Genomic DNA, 13,342 nt, shown 5'->3' with positions numbered 1-13,342 from the left:
TATAATATAAACCTCCATATCTTCTCATTACATGCGTTCCTGGCTGGAAACCCATCGGGGAACGGCCAATTAAATCGCACAAAACCAGACATTTCTCCGGCATTCTTGTTTAAGAGTTTACGAGCAAAACAAGGGGCGTTATAGGCACTCGTCCTTTCGTCACTTAAACAACACATTTACTCTTACCTGCGAGCAGACTGCCTCAGCTAATTGGCCTCGTGAGGTTTAGCTTTAAAAGTGCTCCCGCGTTGAGGCGCTTTTGCGAATATGTTGCCTTGTGACATTTGAAGGAAGGGGGAAGGTTGTTCAAGCTCCAAATTCCCTGAAATAAACTGTGACGTGCTGCGCTCTATCAGGTGAATAGCGTGGATGATCAAACCGCTGACATGCAGCAAAACGTTGCTGCGTCATGTTGCAGACTGACAGAGTCAGAGGTTTTTGATGTTTTTCTCTCTGCCTTCTCACATCCGTCTCACAGGCCTGTCTAACTCAACCTGTTAGATTCTCTTGCTTCTGTTTTTCCACCTTCTGCACACACCGTGCTTTCAACAACCAATTTATGCTACTGTATGCAGTGTGTGCAAAATAAGAAATGGTGTTAGTATGGTAATGGTGTTTGTCTTGCTCCACCGTTAATGCCGCTGTAATCAGCATAAAGGGAAAACTCAAACATCCCATGGCAGGTGCTGGGATTAGAAATATCATGAACAAACAGCCTAATTAACTCGCTGGGTCATTACACTCAGAAGCCACCGTGTTTTTAAGCCCTGCGTGGCAACGGCAGAAATCTGATGTTGTTCCAGCACGTTTTGCATGACAACTTTCACTCCAGATACCTCGTTAGCTTAAATTTACATGCTAGACAAAGGTGCAGATAGCAGCTTCTTCTCCTTTGTATATGATCTTGATCTGGCGTTGAGTTCTGCAAGTTACTAAGAGATTGTGGAAGTTGTAGCACCTGTGAGTGTTCAGGTCTTTTGGCTAATAGCTGCTCACTGTTCCAGGGAAAGACAGTCGAAATAATCAGAAATGCAAAACACCTGCTGCTACTGTGGCTAAGAACTAAGACGCTATTGTTGCACGAGATAATGTTGGAAAGTTCAGGTGATGTCTGACATTTGACAGACACCGTAATGTAAAGAAGAACACATAAAATATCATTTATAGAGCACTTTGGTTTCCACGGACAAATTTCACCTCTTGTATTTTTCTGATTTTGTTTTTTATGCAAATTAACCGATCTGACCAATCAGACCACCAACAATACTGAATATACAATGAATATACAGTGATATAAAGATGGTAGAATAATACTGTTTCACCTCAGACACACAGCTAGACGCAGCTTCGAGTCGAATGACTGACCCAATCTCTCTGAATTGATCACCTCGGATGTGATCCCTACTCTGCCAGCAAGAGTTCAAACTGCCCCACAGACGAATATCCTGAAATTCGTACGAAAGCGTGCGAGACAGCATCAACTCCTGGATCAAACTATGAAATTCTCCCTACTGTCGCCGTCTCCTGAGGACCCCAAAGTGCTTTACACACCCAGTCATCTACCCATTCACACACTGGTGGAGGCAAGCTACAGTTGTAGCCACAGCTGCAGACTGACAGAAGCGAGGCTGCCATATCGCACCATCGGCCCTTCTGGCCAACACCAGTAGGCGGTAGGTGAAGTGTCTTGCCCAAGGACACAACGACCGAGACTGTCCGAGCCGGGGCTCGAACCGGCAACCTTCCGATTACAAGGCGAACTCCCAACTCTTGAGCCAGATTAGTGTTTAGAAGCATCAGGACCAGCTCACCATCGCTTGATGTTGACTCCAGTTTAATCATAGTGCATTTTTGGGTGGATTTTGGCAAAACTTTAGCAAAATCGCAACTGTTTCGATGTTATACGACAAATTTGCATCAAAAATCTTCAATGTGCTCAGTGCATAAAGGTGTTAGCCGAAAGCTCAGGCTGATCTAAAGTGTCCGTTAGTCTCCATTTCATCCACTATGTTTCTGTGTGATGTCAAAGAGAGCAGATACTTTAATTCCTGACTAAATTCCAAGAGTAGAACATTTATTTGATCATAAGAGTTTAACTTTTAGTGTGTGAGCGCGTCACATTTATTAGTAAAAAAAAAAAAAATCCCCTCCCTCCACCCTCAAACCACATCTGCAAGGTGATACATGATATTTTCATATCTATATAACTTCTTATATGCACAGTCTCACTTTCACTCACCCGTTCAAACTGTTTTTCTGATCATTTTGTCAAGGCTTGCAAAAAACCCTGAGGGCGTTTATGCTGCTTCTTCTGAAAGTGTTTAAAACAAACAAGCCAAAAAAAAAAAAAACTGGTAAAGGAAGTGATCTTTGATATTTAATAACTACAGGTAACTTGTACTACAGTAACTGCTGTTCTTCCCTACAACATTTAAGTGCTTTCAGAGACGGCTACTGGTATTTAAAAAAAACTATTCTTGGCCCTCATTAATATTTTTAGTAAAATGCAGCTGACATATATAAAATCCAAGGTTTATTTATTTAAGGAAAATATGCATATGTATACCAATGAAATCCATTAAATTTGACCAGATTCTAGTTGAATCTAAAGTTTTTGAATGTACTTGCGTTTACAGAACATTTACATGTAGTCAGGTTGCTTAAAGGCAACGTTTTGAGGCTCCAGTGATTACACTACAGGATGTTCACACAACAAAAACACATTTTTCATTAACAGCATACACACACAAAAAATACACAATTATTGTAAAAAAATCAACAGAAATCAATCAGATTTTATCCATTCAATATCAATATTTTATCATGAGTGCATAGTTACTGAGCAATCATTTCTATTAAGTAAGAAAGTACTCATGGTAAAATGTGATTGATTTCTGTTGATTATTTTTACAATAATTGTATATTTTGTACAGTTGTTGTTACAGACTCCCGCATTGCCCTCATGCATATTTGACTGTTAGCACTGATGCTACTTTTTTCCTTCAGATGTTCTGCAGATAATCATTAGTTGCATCCCTCGACTTTAAAGCTGAGCGATGAGAGCAGAAATGAAATCTTCTCGTGTCGTAGGTGTGTGTCCTTTGCATGAGTAAGGCAGGATGTTTCCTCAGGGGTCCAAATCGATAGCAGCTTTCATGTGGAGAGCTGCATGGTGTTGAAGTCAGCCTGTCCATGACCACGGGACTCCAGAGCCGTTGTAAACTAATGATGAGATTGTGGGTCAGTGCTATAAACTCCCATCCACAATCCATTCACATCTAGCTACAATCAATTTGCAAGCATTAGTCATAAACTCCCACCTGAGTTATTCAGTGTGTTTATCTCAGCTCTTCTCCCCCTCTGTGTCCTCTCCCTACAAGTACCAGCTGAATGGTTTGCAGCTTCCAGGAGCCTTTGCATACATGCGATTAAAGAACCCACGTGCTTTGCTGCCACCTGTTGGCAGAAATATTTCAGTAACACTCACAGCTGAAAGAGCAGAATTCACTCCACAGGTCTGATTATTCATGTGACTACAGGCATACCTCATGACACAGCGCTGCATTGTGCACTTAAAGAAAGCGTGTGTATGTAACACCGACTCAAACACACAGATAAGCCATTGTGTCAGCCAGCTGGCTCCACTCAATAAGCCACTCAGTTGGCACCCGGCCTCCCCTCTCAGTTTCTCGATTGCTGTCTCACTACTCATGCAGGCGAGCTCCACAAATATTTGCTTTCTTTCCACTCAGGAGAAGAAAAATTGCTTCTAGAACCCTCCACCCGTTTTCACTGTTTACTGAAATAAATGTTTGGGATTCTGGCTAAGCACAAACAGTGGAGACACTATACCGTAGCATAAACACCCAGAAACTTCCAGAGTCCCGGTCGGCCGTCAGGTTTTGTGGAATGTCACAGTTTTACTTTCAGTGCTGAGAAGCCACTCGTTCCTTGTACAGAGCCTTCTTTTTTTGTTTAATATGGAAAACTACATGTTTACTACATGGTGGTGGAAAATTGTCAGACGGCCCCCTTTGAGCAAGCACATGGCGACAGCAGGAAGGAAAACCACTTTTTTAACAGAAAGAAACCTCCAGCAGAACCAGGCTTAGAGGTTTGAGTAGAAAAATTACGTATGTCTGTGTTAGTAATGGCTAATGTGGTGCCAAACAAGCCGAAGAAACACCTAAAAGACATAAACGTTGGTTTAAATGAGTCATTTCAGAGCTGAAAGGCGGTTCTAAGGTGTCTTTGCCAGTTTCCATGATCGTTTACTATCTGATTTGATTGCTGAGCTATTATGTACCTCCACGCCTAAGATATCAAACTCCTTCAGCCCCGTGGGAGGAGTAAACGTAAAAGTGATGTCTTCATATTATCGGGCTTGTTTTCCCTCCCTTGTTTCATGGTGAAAATGTGCTGCCTCCGTCACAATTTGTGCTGATAACAGGGGAGATTTGTTTCTACAAGGCGCTATTGGCGACTCCTCAACACAGCCAGTAAACTTCGGCGCCCCTCTGCCTCCTCCCACCGGCACCTTTAGTTGTGCTTATTTCAGGACCTGCACACTGCTGTTCACACATGCCTCCTCCTTACTGACTTGTGTCTGTTAATATCCAGCCTATGGAGCCTGACAGCCGTGTGTGTTCTCTCCTCTGCAGCTGTTTGTGGGTCTTTCCTTCCCGTACGAGGGTCCTGCCCCCCTGGAGGCCATTGCCAACGGCTGTGCCTTCCTCAACCCCAAGTTCAACCCTTCGAAGAGCAGCAAAAACACAGACTTCTTCAAGGGCAAACCCACCCTGAGAGAGGTGAGAGGAGTGCGGGATTTGTCCCCCGCAGCTCGACCCATAACTTTTAAATCGTTTGATTTTCCTAACCCCTCCCCCCCACCCCTCTCATTTCTGCTTTGCTGCCTGCAGCTGACCTCTCAGCACCCATACGCCGAGGTGTACATCGGTCGGCCCCACGTGTGGACGGTGGATATCGAGAATTCTGCCGAAGTAGAGAGGGCCATCCGCTCCATCCTCAGCCAAAAGGTAACCGCGGGCGACTGAAAGACGCTAAAATTTGGTGCAATTTCACAAATGTTATTGCATATTTGTTTCTACAACAAGGGCAGAAGCCCCTTAGGTGCTGTACAGACACACAAGCTTTCGGCCCTACTGCTGCATAGCTGCAAACATCTTTTAACTAAATTCACTGCACATTCAGCAAGCTTTAACTGACAGACTTTAATACCTTAAATGAACTTAAATACAAACACAACAAGTCATCTTCAAATTCCCTTTTATGCCCCTTTCATCCTCACTGGGTTTCAGCACTTTTCACCTTCATTTCTTGCCAGTGTCTGGCTCCTGGGTGTTCAGTCAGTAATTGCAGTGAGTCTCTCATCATGAGCTGACAGATCTGACGCGCCTTCTTCTCAACCTGCTTCCTTCTTTATTTTTTCTTTCAGTTACTCTTTTTTTTTACCCCCCTTATCAAGTTAAATGTCAGACCTTTTCTCTTTTTTTTTCTCCATCCGAGCCGCTGTCTGAATCTCAGAGGACACAACATTCACCTGATCTGTATTGCAGCGCAGGCACTTCCCAAAGGTGTGCTTTTTCCAGCTTCATCCTCTGACACTATTCTTTCAATTTCTTCACTTGTGAAATTCTTGTGCTTTTTTTTTTAAGCTGCCAGTCTTCTCTCTTAAGCATCACCACTTTTTCCACAATACACCTCCAGGGAAATTTCCATATATAGTGAATGTTCTAAATGGTGGTGGTTCTAATATATAGCACCAAACCACAACAACAGTTGCTTCAAGGTGCTTTACATTCAAGGACCATATTGTAATACAAGAAAATTTAAAAAAAACCCAATAATCATATGACCCCCTATGAGTAAGCGCTTTAGCGACAGTGGGAAGGAAAAACTCCTTTTTAACAGGAAGAAACCTCCAGCAGAACCAGGCTCAGGGAGGGGTGGGGCCATCTGCCGCGACCGGTTGGGGGTTAATGAATAAAAAAGTTAAATGAGCTTCAGTGTACACTTGTTTGTTGTACAGACCTTCTTGCTGCTCTACATAAACATGATTGATTCCAGCAGTGTCACTGTTAGTGAAATGGACCTGTGTTGATGTGTCAAGTGATTGTAACATAAAACCTCCTGTGTCTGGGAGGTCCAGTCTCTTTTTTAGTATTCCTGCTACAATTGCAACATGAGGACAAAAGTGTGCTCTAAGCCACTCAGAGAACAGATTGAAAAGTAAAAGTCAGGACATGGTTACAAAAAGATTTCCAACTGCTGGGATGATTTGTCCAGTTGAGGTTCTTTGGCCTGATGAGACAGAATTTGAGCTTGTTGTCCATTAGACTAGATGCTGTAGCATCTAATCTAATGGACATCCCCACAAATACACCATCTCCGCTGTGAAGCATGGTGGAGGCAGCATCATGCTCTGGGGGTGCTTATCAGCAGCGAGCCCTGGAAGGCCTGTAAAGGCAGAGAAGGACATGAATGCAGACAAATATGCACCAAAGCAGAGAAATGATCCACAGACAACAAGGTGAATGTTCTGGATTGGCCCAGATCTCAGTCTGATCGAGAACTTGTGGCTGGACTTGAAAAGAGTGTGAGTGAGCTTTTTTTTATTAACGTTATTGCCTCCATTCCCTTTGCTGTAGTATTTGGTGTGAAGAGGGAATGAATTTGTTTACTGAATAAAAATGTGGACAGCTGCTTTCATAGATTTCTTATATGATGAGCTGCAGTGAATGAATCTGAAAAATTCAAATCTTCAAATCTTCTTCTTCTAAGTTAAAAAGCAAGTGTGCCTCACATGTCTTAACATGGAGCAAAAAAGAGGGTGTGATTGTGTAAATGGCGTCCTGGCTGGTTAGTTGTTAAGGAAAACCTTGTTGGAGCCGCAGGAGGATTGATGGAGATATCGTGTTCCGTCTCCTGGTCCGGGCCCATGCATATTTAAAACTGGACTCGGGACCTCGTTGTGTTGTTGTACTCCGCCGAGCTGGTCAGAACAATGCCTGTGTTCACTGGACGAGCCCACAGAGCCTCATATGCTCCGTGATCCGTGGCGAGACGCAGCCTACCAGGCTCCGGCTCTCCTCCTGCTCCCCCCCTCCCTTCCCCTCTCCTCATCCTTGCTTCCTCCCAGCAGCCAAAAGCTCAGAGGGAGCACGGAGCGACTCAGTTCAGCAACAAAGGCTGCAGTTGTTGGTCGTCCCCCGTTTGAAGTTTCCTTCAGCGGCGCAAAGATCAGACAGCAAGCTAACGCTTCACCGGGAGGAGCTCTCTGAGCGTCATATAGAAACACTGTCGAGCACAAGAGTTTACAAGCTCCCTCACCCTGCACGTGTTTTAACAGTCTGTGTTTTGTGTTATTCAGATTGAGCCCTACCTGCCCTATGAGTTCACCTGCGAGGGGATGCTGCAGAGAGTGAACGCCTTCATCGAGAACCAGGTACTGCCTCTGCAGAGCGCCTCTCCATCTTTTCCACGTGCACACAAGTCAGAATGAAACCATGTCGGGCTTTAATTCATGCCACCCTCAGCTGTGGTTGGCGTCCCCAGGGCCGTACAGATTTTCAAAAGTTCAGCTGCTGCTGATTAAAATTCAAAGATTAAAGCCTGTCGAAATAACTCAACATAAGCATTTACAGCAAGTAGACATCAAAGCAAAATGAAATATGAGAGGAAGTAGAAGCTATAAGAGCGATCAAAACATCCCATGAAATGAACAAAATCTACAATAAAAATGAATTTAATGGAGTTTGACAGGTATGCCAACACCTTTCTTTCATCTCCTTGATCATTTCCTGTTATCTTCAAATTAAAGGTATAACATGCCAACAAATTGCTTTTATTCAGATTAATTTGGCTCTTATTTTCTGTCATATTGTGTTACAGTGTTGGAAGATCATATTAAAGACGGACATGTTTTTTAAATAATGAGGTCGGCACGTGTACAAAGAATACTACACGTTTCATTTCTGTCAGCTTTTAAGCTCTTGGATCTCTGTAATCTCCGAGCACAGAAGCCCCGCCCACCTCCCGTTTAAACCTTCTGCTTGCATGTGGCAACCAATTATATGAAAGTTAGTTTAAAGAGCGGCAGAGCTAACTTATTTTTACTTTCTTTACATAAAGCATTACAGAGTTACGGGGTTTTTTTTCCTTTTCTTTTTTCCTCCTTTTTGCACTCCTGTTGTTTAACATCATGTTGTGTCCTCAGGACTTCTGTCACGGTCAGGTTATGTGGCCTCCCCTCAGCGCCCTGCAAGTGAAGCTGGCAGAGCCCGGGCACTCCTGCAAGCAGGTCTGTCAGGAGGAGCAGCTCATCTGTGAGCCCTCCTTCTTCCAGCACCTTAACAAGGACAAAGACCTGGCCAGGTGGGACACATACTTTGTCTCAATATTAGTGGCCACCAGGTGGTAGCACGACACAGGCTTAAGCTCATGTGAGCATTTATCATTCTCTGATGAGCTGCTGAAACCTGCAGTTATAGTTATGACCACTAGTGGGCTGAGTTTAGTTACAGAAGAAAAATGGATTCTCAAGCCTGCAGCTCAAAGACACCAGTGTGTGCATGTGTTTTCTCTTCTTGTCTCTCCTTCACATTAAAAAAAGTGTTGAAAAATAAAATCTAAAGCGTTCCGTCTCTCCGTCAGGTTTGGCATGGACTGTCAAACGGTGGAGTCGAGCGCCGACACCGTTGTGCCCGCATACAGTGAGACTCGCCATCACTGCATCTTCCAGTCGGACCTGCTGCTGTTCAGCTGCGCCGGCGCCCACTCGACACTGCAGCGCATCTGTCCCTGCCGTGACTACATGAAGGGCCAGGTGGCACTGTGCAAAGACTGCCTATAGCAGCAGCACCCAGGCTGACAGAGGGTCAGGAATCAGATGGGATTGCGGTGATCGGGGAGGGGGCGGTGGTGGGCGGATGTACAGCAGCTTCAAGGAGTGTGGTTGAGGGAGACGCACATTCCCGAGCAGTCATGCAGCTATCAAACACACAAACCAGACTCCTTTGTGACAACAACAGAACAAAAAGAACAATCACAGGACTGAGCTCGCTCTTCATATTTATTGTTTTCCTCCGGTAGCTGGAGGAGGAGCACTCCTGCAGCTGACCGGAGCATCTGCCAACTCTCACCTTCATCAGCAGGTGGCGCTATGAGGCCTGGAAGTGGCGTGGATTTACTTGAATCAACAAAGGGAGTCGTACGAAGTCGCAGCAGATGAGGTGGACTGCACATATCGGTGACCCTCCACCCCTCCACTCCACCCTTCCGTCCATCTCACCCCTGCTCTAATCTGAAACTGTTATTTTTAGGTAGGTTTGCACTGGACCGGCACCGCTGAAGGCCCACATCCCCCAGCATACACACACACATAGAAACACACACAAACACAGTGGGCTGTAATCAGATTTACACTGTAACCAACCCATTCATCTCTTCTGAACAAAAAAGACTAGATTGGACAAGTAAAAGTAGAAATCTAGATTTTTATCCTGGCAGTTTCGATCGTTTCCTGACGCATCCTCACCACATCCCCACCCCCCCCCCACCCTTAAAAGAGAGGAAATTCAAGACTGTCGTGTTCAGTTTTCATACATTTAAGTTGCACACGTGTTTTAAAACGTTGTAAAGATGAGGGACTGTGTGTGTCTGTGAGTGTTTCTGCAAAAGGCCAGTAGAGAATTGTAATTTTTTTTTGTTTGTCTGCCTGTTTTAAGCACACCATCCGGCACTAGGCACGCACCAAAATGACATCGCTCGTTCTCTGTGTCGTGACGTCGAGTCGTAGACGATAGCCGTCATAAGTAGCAGCGGTAACACCTTGCAACAAAAGGCTGGGAAGCCTTACTGTCAACACGTTGTTCCGAAGACTCGGAGAGAAACACAAAATCCTTACGTCCATGTCTTTGTGTAGTAAACTGTTTTTAAAAAAAGACTAAGAAAAAAAAAAAAGACAAAACACAGATTCACACTCGTCTCCCATCTTCCACACGACCGCTGTAAATCCTTTGCAGCATACTGTACGCACCACAGACATGTCAACAAAGAGCTCCGCGGCGGGCGCTACGCCTTGCATCTCCTTTTCTTTGGATAATCGTTAGGATCTTAATTTGCCTGTTTATTTGCTAAAAAAAAGATAAATAAGGAAAAAAAGATGAGATTTGTATTTCTTGTGGTGAATGGAAAAAATGCACTAAGTTAATCAGAGGTTTAACATGATATTAGTAACACTGTATATTGTTCATATGAGTTTTAAAGGTTTTCTTTTGTATTTATTTTGTATACAGATCTTTATCGCTGTGTTCGGCTGGAAATCTTTTTCTTTTTTTATTTATAGGATGGGTGTCTTTTCTTTTGTTTCCCTTTTTATTGACTTTTATTTATGGAGGGTAATTTAAATGTAATTAAAAAAAGCATATTTGTCTCTAGGTGTATGAATAAAGAGAAGGAGACTTTGTCTTCTGCTGTCCTGCTTTCAGCTGTGATATGAGACCAAAAAAAGCAACAAAAATAAAATATTGGAGCATTTTTATTTTGCACCAGAATTTGGTCTCAAATGGATTTACGTACCTAAGCCAGGCCTGTGTCTGTCTGGCTGCTTTGTGATCATTCTAGAAAGTATAGTATAGAAAATAATTTATCAAATGTTTGATTATTTATTCCTTAAAGAGCTTAAATGACACAAAGATTGGTTTAAACTTTCCAGTCTAAACGTAACTCTCATCGCGCTCTCTGTAAGGCAGACAGTAGTGGACAAACATGCTTGTTTTGTGGGGAAATGAGCCTCGTACACTTTGTGCTTTGCTTTCATTTCACTGTTGTTTCTGTTTGCACATGTTTCAGTTCAGTCTGAATGGCGCCTTTTTCTTCTTCTTTTTTCTTACCCTGTTAAGCAGGTCACTGATCTGCCGCCAAGTTAAGTGTTTCAAAAAACATGACGTGCCTTTTTGTGGTTTAACTTCAGTTCTGCTTTTGTTTGACGACTGTTGGTGAGCTATTTGTGGCAGGGTGACGTTACTCTGTTATACATGTTTACTTCTGCAACATCAGAGTCAAGTTGGGTTTTTTTGTTTGTTTTTTGATTTATATTCATTTTAAGAAATTTAAATTGGCTGTCCACATCTTAAGATTGTTTTGATGAAGATATTTGGGAAAGTGATAAAACTGATAGGCTCTTTGTTTTTCAGAACTAAAGTCAAAAAGAAAGAAAGCAGTGTCAGCTCATCATGTTTACCAGTCAAGCTCGGCAGTGGATTCACATGTGTGATAGTAATGCGATTAACCAGTTGAGTAGTCAGTAATAAGAGGAATCAGATGATCACAGCACATGTAGAATAAATGGGTTGTCTGATTTTGAATGCCTTAAACTGATTACTCATAGTTGTCTGGTCCTTTCTAAACGTGACCTGCAGCACATGTGATGGATACACAAGTGGCTTCAAGCTTGAAGAAAGAAAAAAAAAAGAGTGGTTTTTAAACTTTCACGAAAAGCATCTGGTGGTGCTTCAAAACAAATCCCATAAAAAAACCAAAACCAACAGTGCATTAGTGCAAATCGCTAGTTTCCACATTGGTTCCTGTTAAAAATGTAAAACTGGAGTCCAGTAATCAGTTTCAGGGGCATGCATTTAAAAGGAGGCATACCTACAGTTTGATCAGTGAATTGTGAAACGTCACAGTATGTGCTGTTCTACAATAAATAATGAAGCAATAATCAGCTGCCTCTCCAGTGACTCTGTCATCAAGCAGACGACTCAGTTTGTGTCAAACCACAGCTGGTACTTGTTTACTTCTACTTGAAATGAAAGTCCAAGAGGAGTCAGAGTACATCTGACCATTATCGAGCCTGCTAGTAGGAAAGACGAGCCAGGAGCCATTTGTCATGCTTGCCCATGGGGGGCCGTGCTTGCCCATGGGGGGCCATGCTTGCCCATGGTAAGTTGTTGGGGTTCTCTGTGTTGTAGCACCTTGAGGTCACTGTTGTTGTGATTTGGTTATATAACTGAAACTGAATTGAAGTAACTTTCAAAATAAAAGATTGTCAGCTAATAGATCAGTCTGGATGGTGACATTTTGGGTTCTTTTAGAATTCAAAAAGAAAATCAGGGCTGTAAGTGAAGCCTTGTATTTGAGTAGCACTGAATATGTCAATGTTTAGACCAGTGTGATCACACACATCGTTTAAATCAACCGTGCACCTGTGGTTCTTCATCTTTAATGCACATTTAAACGGCGTCAAAATAGTCTCACTAGTATCTCCAGGACCACATTTCACACTTGATGACAAGTGCACACAAGCACTGAGTGACTCACAGGATGATTACTGGACTGTAGCGCTTAGCAGCCATTCTTAAAACATGAGGACAGAGTAGCAGGTGGGACTGAGTCAAACTAAACGGCACATGCATAAGAGAGTTGCTGGAGCAAACTGTTCATTGATGGTTTTGGTCTTTTTATGGAACTTGGTCATGATTTATTTTTTTATTTTTTAAAGGTAGAATATCACCAGCGTTTAAAGCTCGTACATATCCAAGGTGGGAATGCTTGAGTTCGTGCTAAACCAACAGTGATACCCAGCACGATTCCTTTTTCAGCGAATAGGCAAATATTTTGAACCCTTAACAGTCGCTTCTTAATAACCATGACTCTGAGGCCTGCTTAAATGATTAGCTAAACCCCTTCTGCTGCAGCCAGAGCCTTATTTCTTTTCTGTTAGCTGGGCTTGTTCAGAGCACATCTTTGATCAGATCATAGGATGTTTGGTTTCTGGAGGAATCTGCTCAGAGCGCCAAGCCATCAGCAAAGTTTGGACAGAATAAATCAGCGTATCTCATCTGTTTTGACCTCAGCATTGAATGTCTCCATTGTATGAACTCTGCTACACACACACCAACATGGATGAAGATTTGTTTTGCTCTCAGTTAAAAGTCAGAAACCCCAGAACAGCAGTGAAAAGTGGGTAACGCAATGGTTTTGTTTTCACTGTTCTTGACGAGTAAGAGGGATACAACTTTATTTTTAAATAAACCTTTTTTCTGTGACAAATGGCTCAGACTCTGGTTTTACATTACAGCTATACAGATTATTTACACGAGCAAAGAAGTGTACAGTCAGCAGGCTGAGGAGCGCCTCAAACTCTGTATCACAGAGTTTAAGAAAACCGAGCTGATATGGAGTTAAATGTGTCTCTCGGTGTTTACGACATGTCCAAGACAGGAAATTAGTGATTACAAGCTGTTTGTATTTTTGTTGTGATCTTTTCTTAATATTATGGCCTCCCAAAATAATTTTCTGTTATCTGCGTGTTTTGTTT

At 42.9% G+C, this 13,342-nt stretch overlaps 1 protein-coding gene across 6 annotated transcripts in view; it reads left to right on the top strand.

Moving 5' to 3' along the window:
- The window catches only part of mgat5 (alpha-1,6-mannosylglycoprotein 6-beta-N-acetylglucosaminyltransferase), a 107,614-nt gene extending 94,544 nt beyond the window's left edge, over nt 1-13,070 (top strand). For 5 of the 6 annotated variants that reach the window (XM_040051597.1, XM_040051596.1, XM_040051599.1 and 2 more), the window contains 5 exons: nt 4,662-4,808; nt 4,920-5,036; nt 7,391-7,465; nt 8,237-8,394; nt 8,674-13,070. In XM_040051597.1, the coding sequence (XP_039907531.1) occupies nt 4,662-4,808; nt 4,920-5,036; nt 7,391-7,465; nt 8,237-8,394; nt 8,674-8,872 (696 nt within the window). In that variant the 3' untranslated portion in view covers nt 8,873-13,070. The remainder of the gene's footprint in view (nt 1-4,661; nt 4,809-4,919; nt 5,037-7,390; nt 7,466-8,236; nt 8,395-8,673) is intronic. The other variant, XR_005698813.1, reaches the window with a different exon arrangement.
- Nucleotides 13,071-13,342: the final 272 nt, after the last annotated feature.

This window comes from Simochromis diagramma, unplaced genomic scaffold (assembly GCF_900408965.1).
Source record: "Simochromis diagramma unplaced genomic scaffold, fSimDia1.1 OVJJ01000107.1, whole genome shotgun sequence".
NCBI lineage: Eukaryota > Metazoa > Chordata > Actinopteri > Cichliformes > Cichlidae > Simochromis > Simochromis diagramma.
Note: the sequence above shows the minus strand (reverse complement) of the source record. Positions and strands in the feature narration are given on the sequence as shown.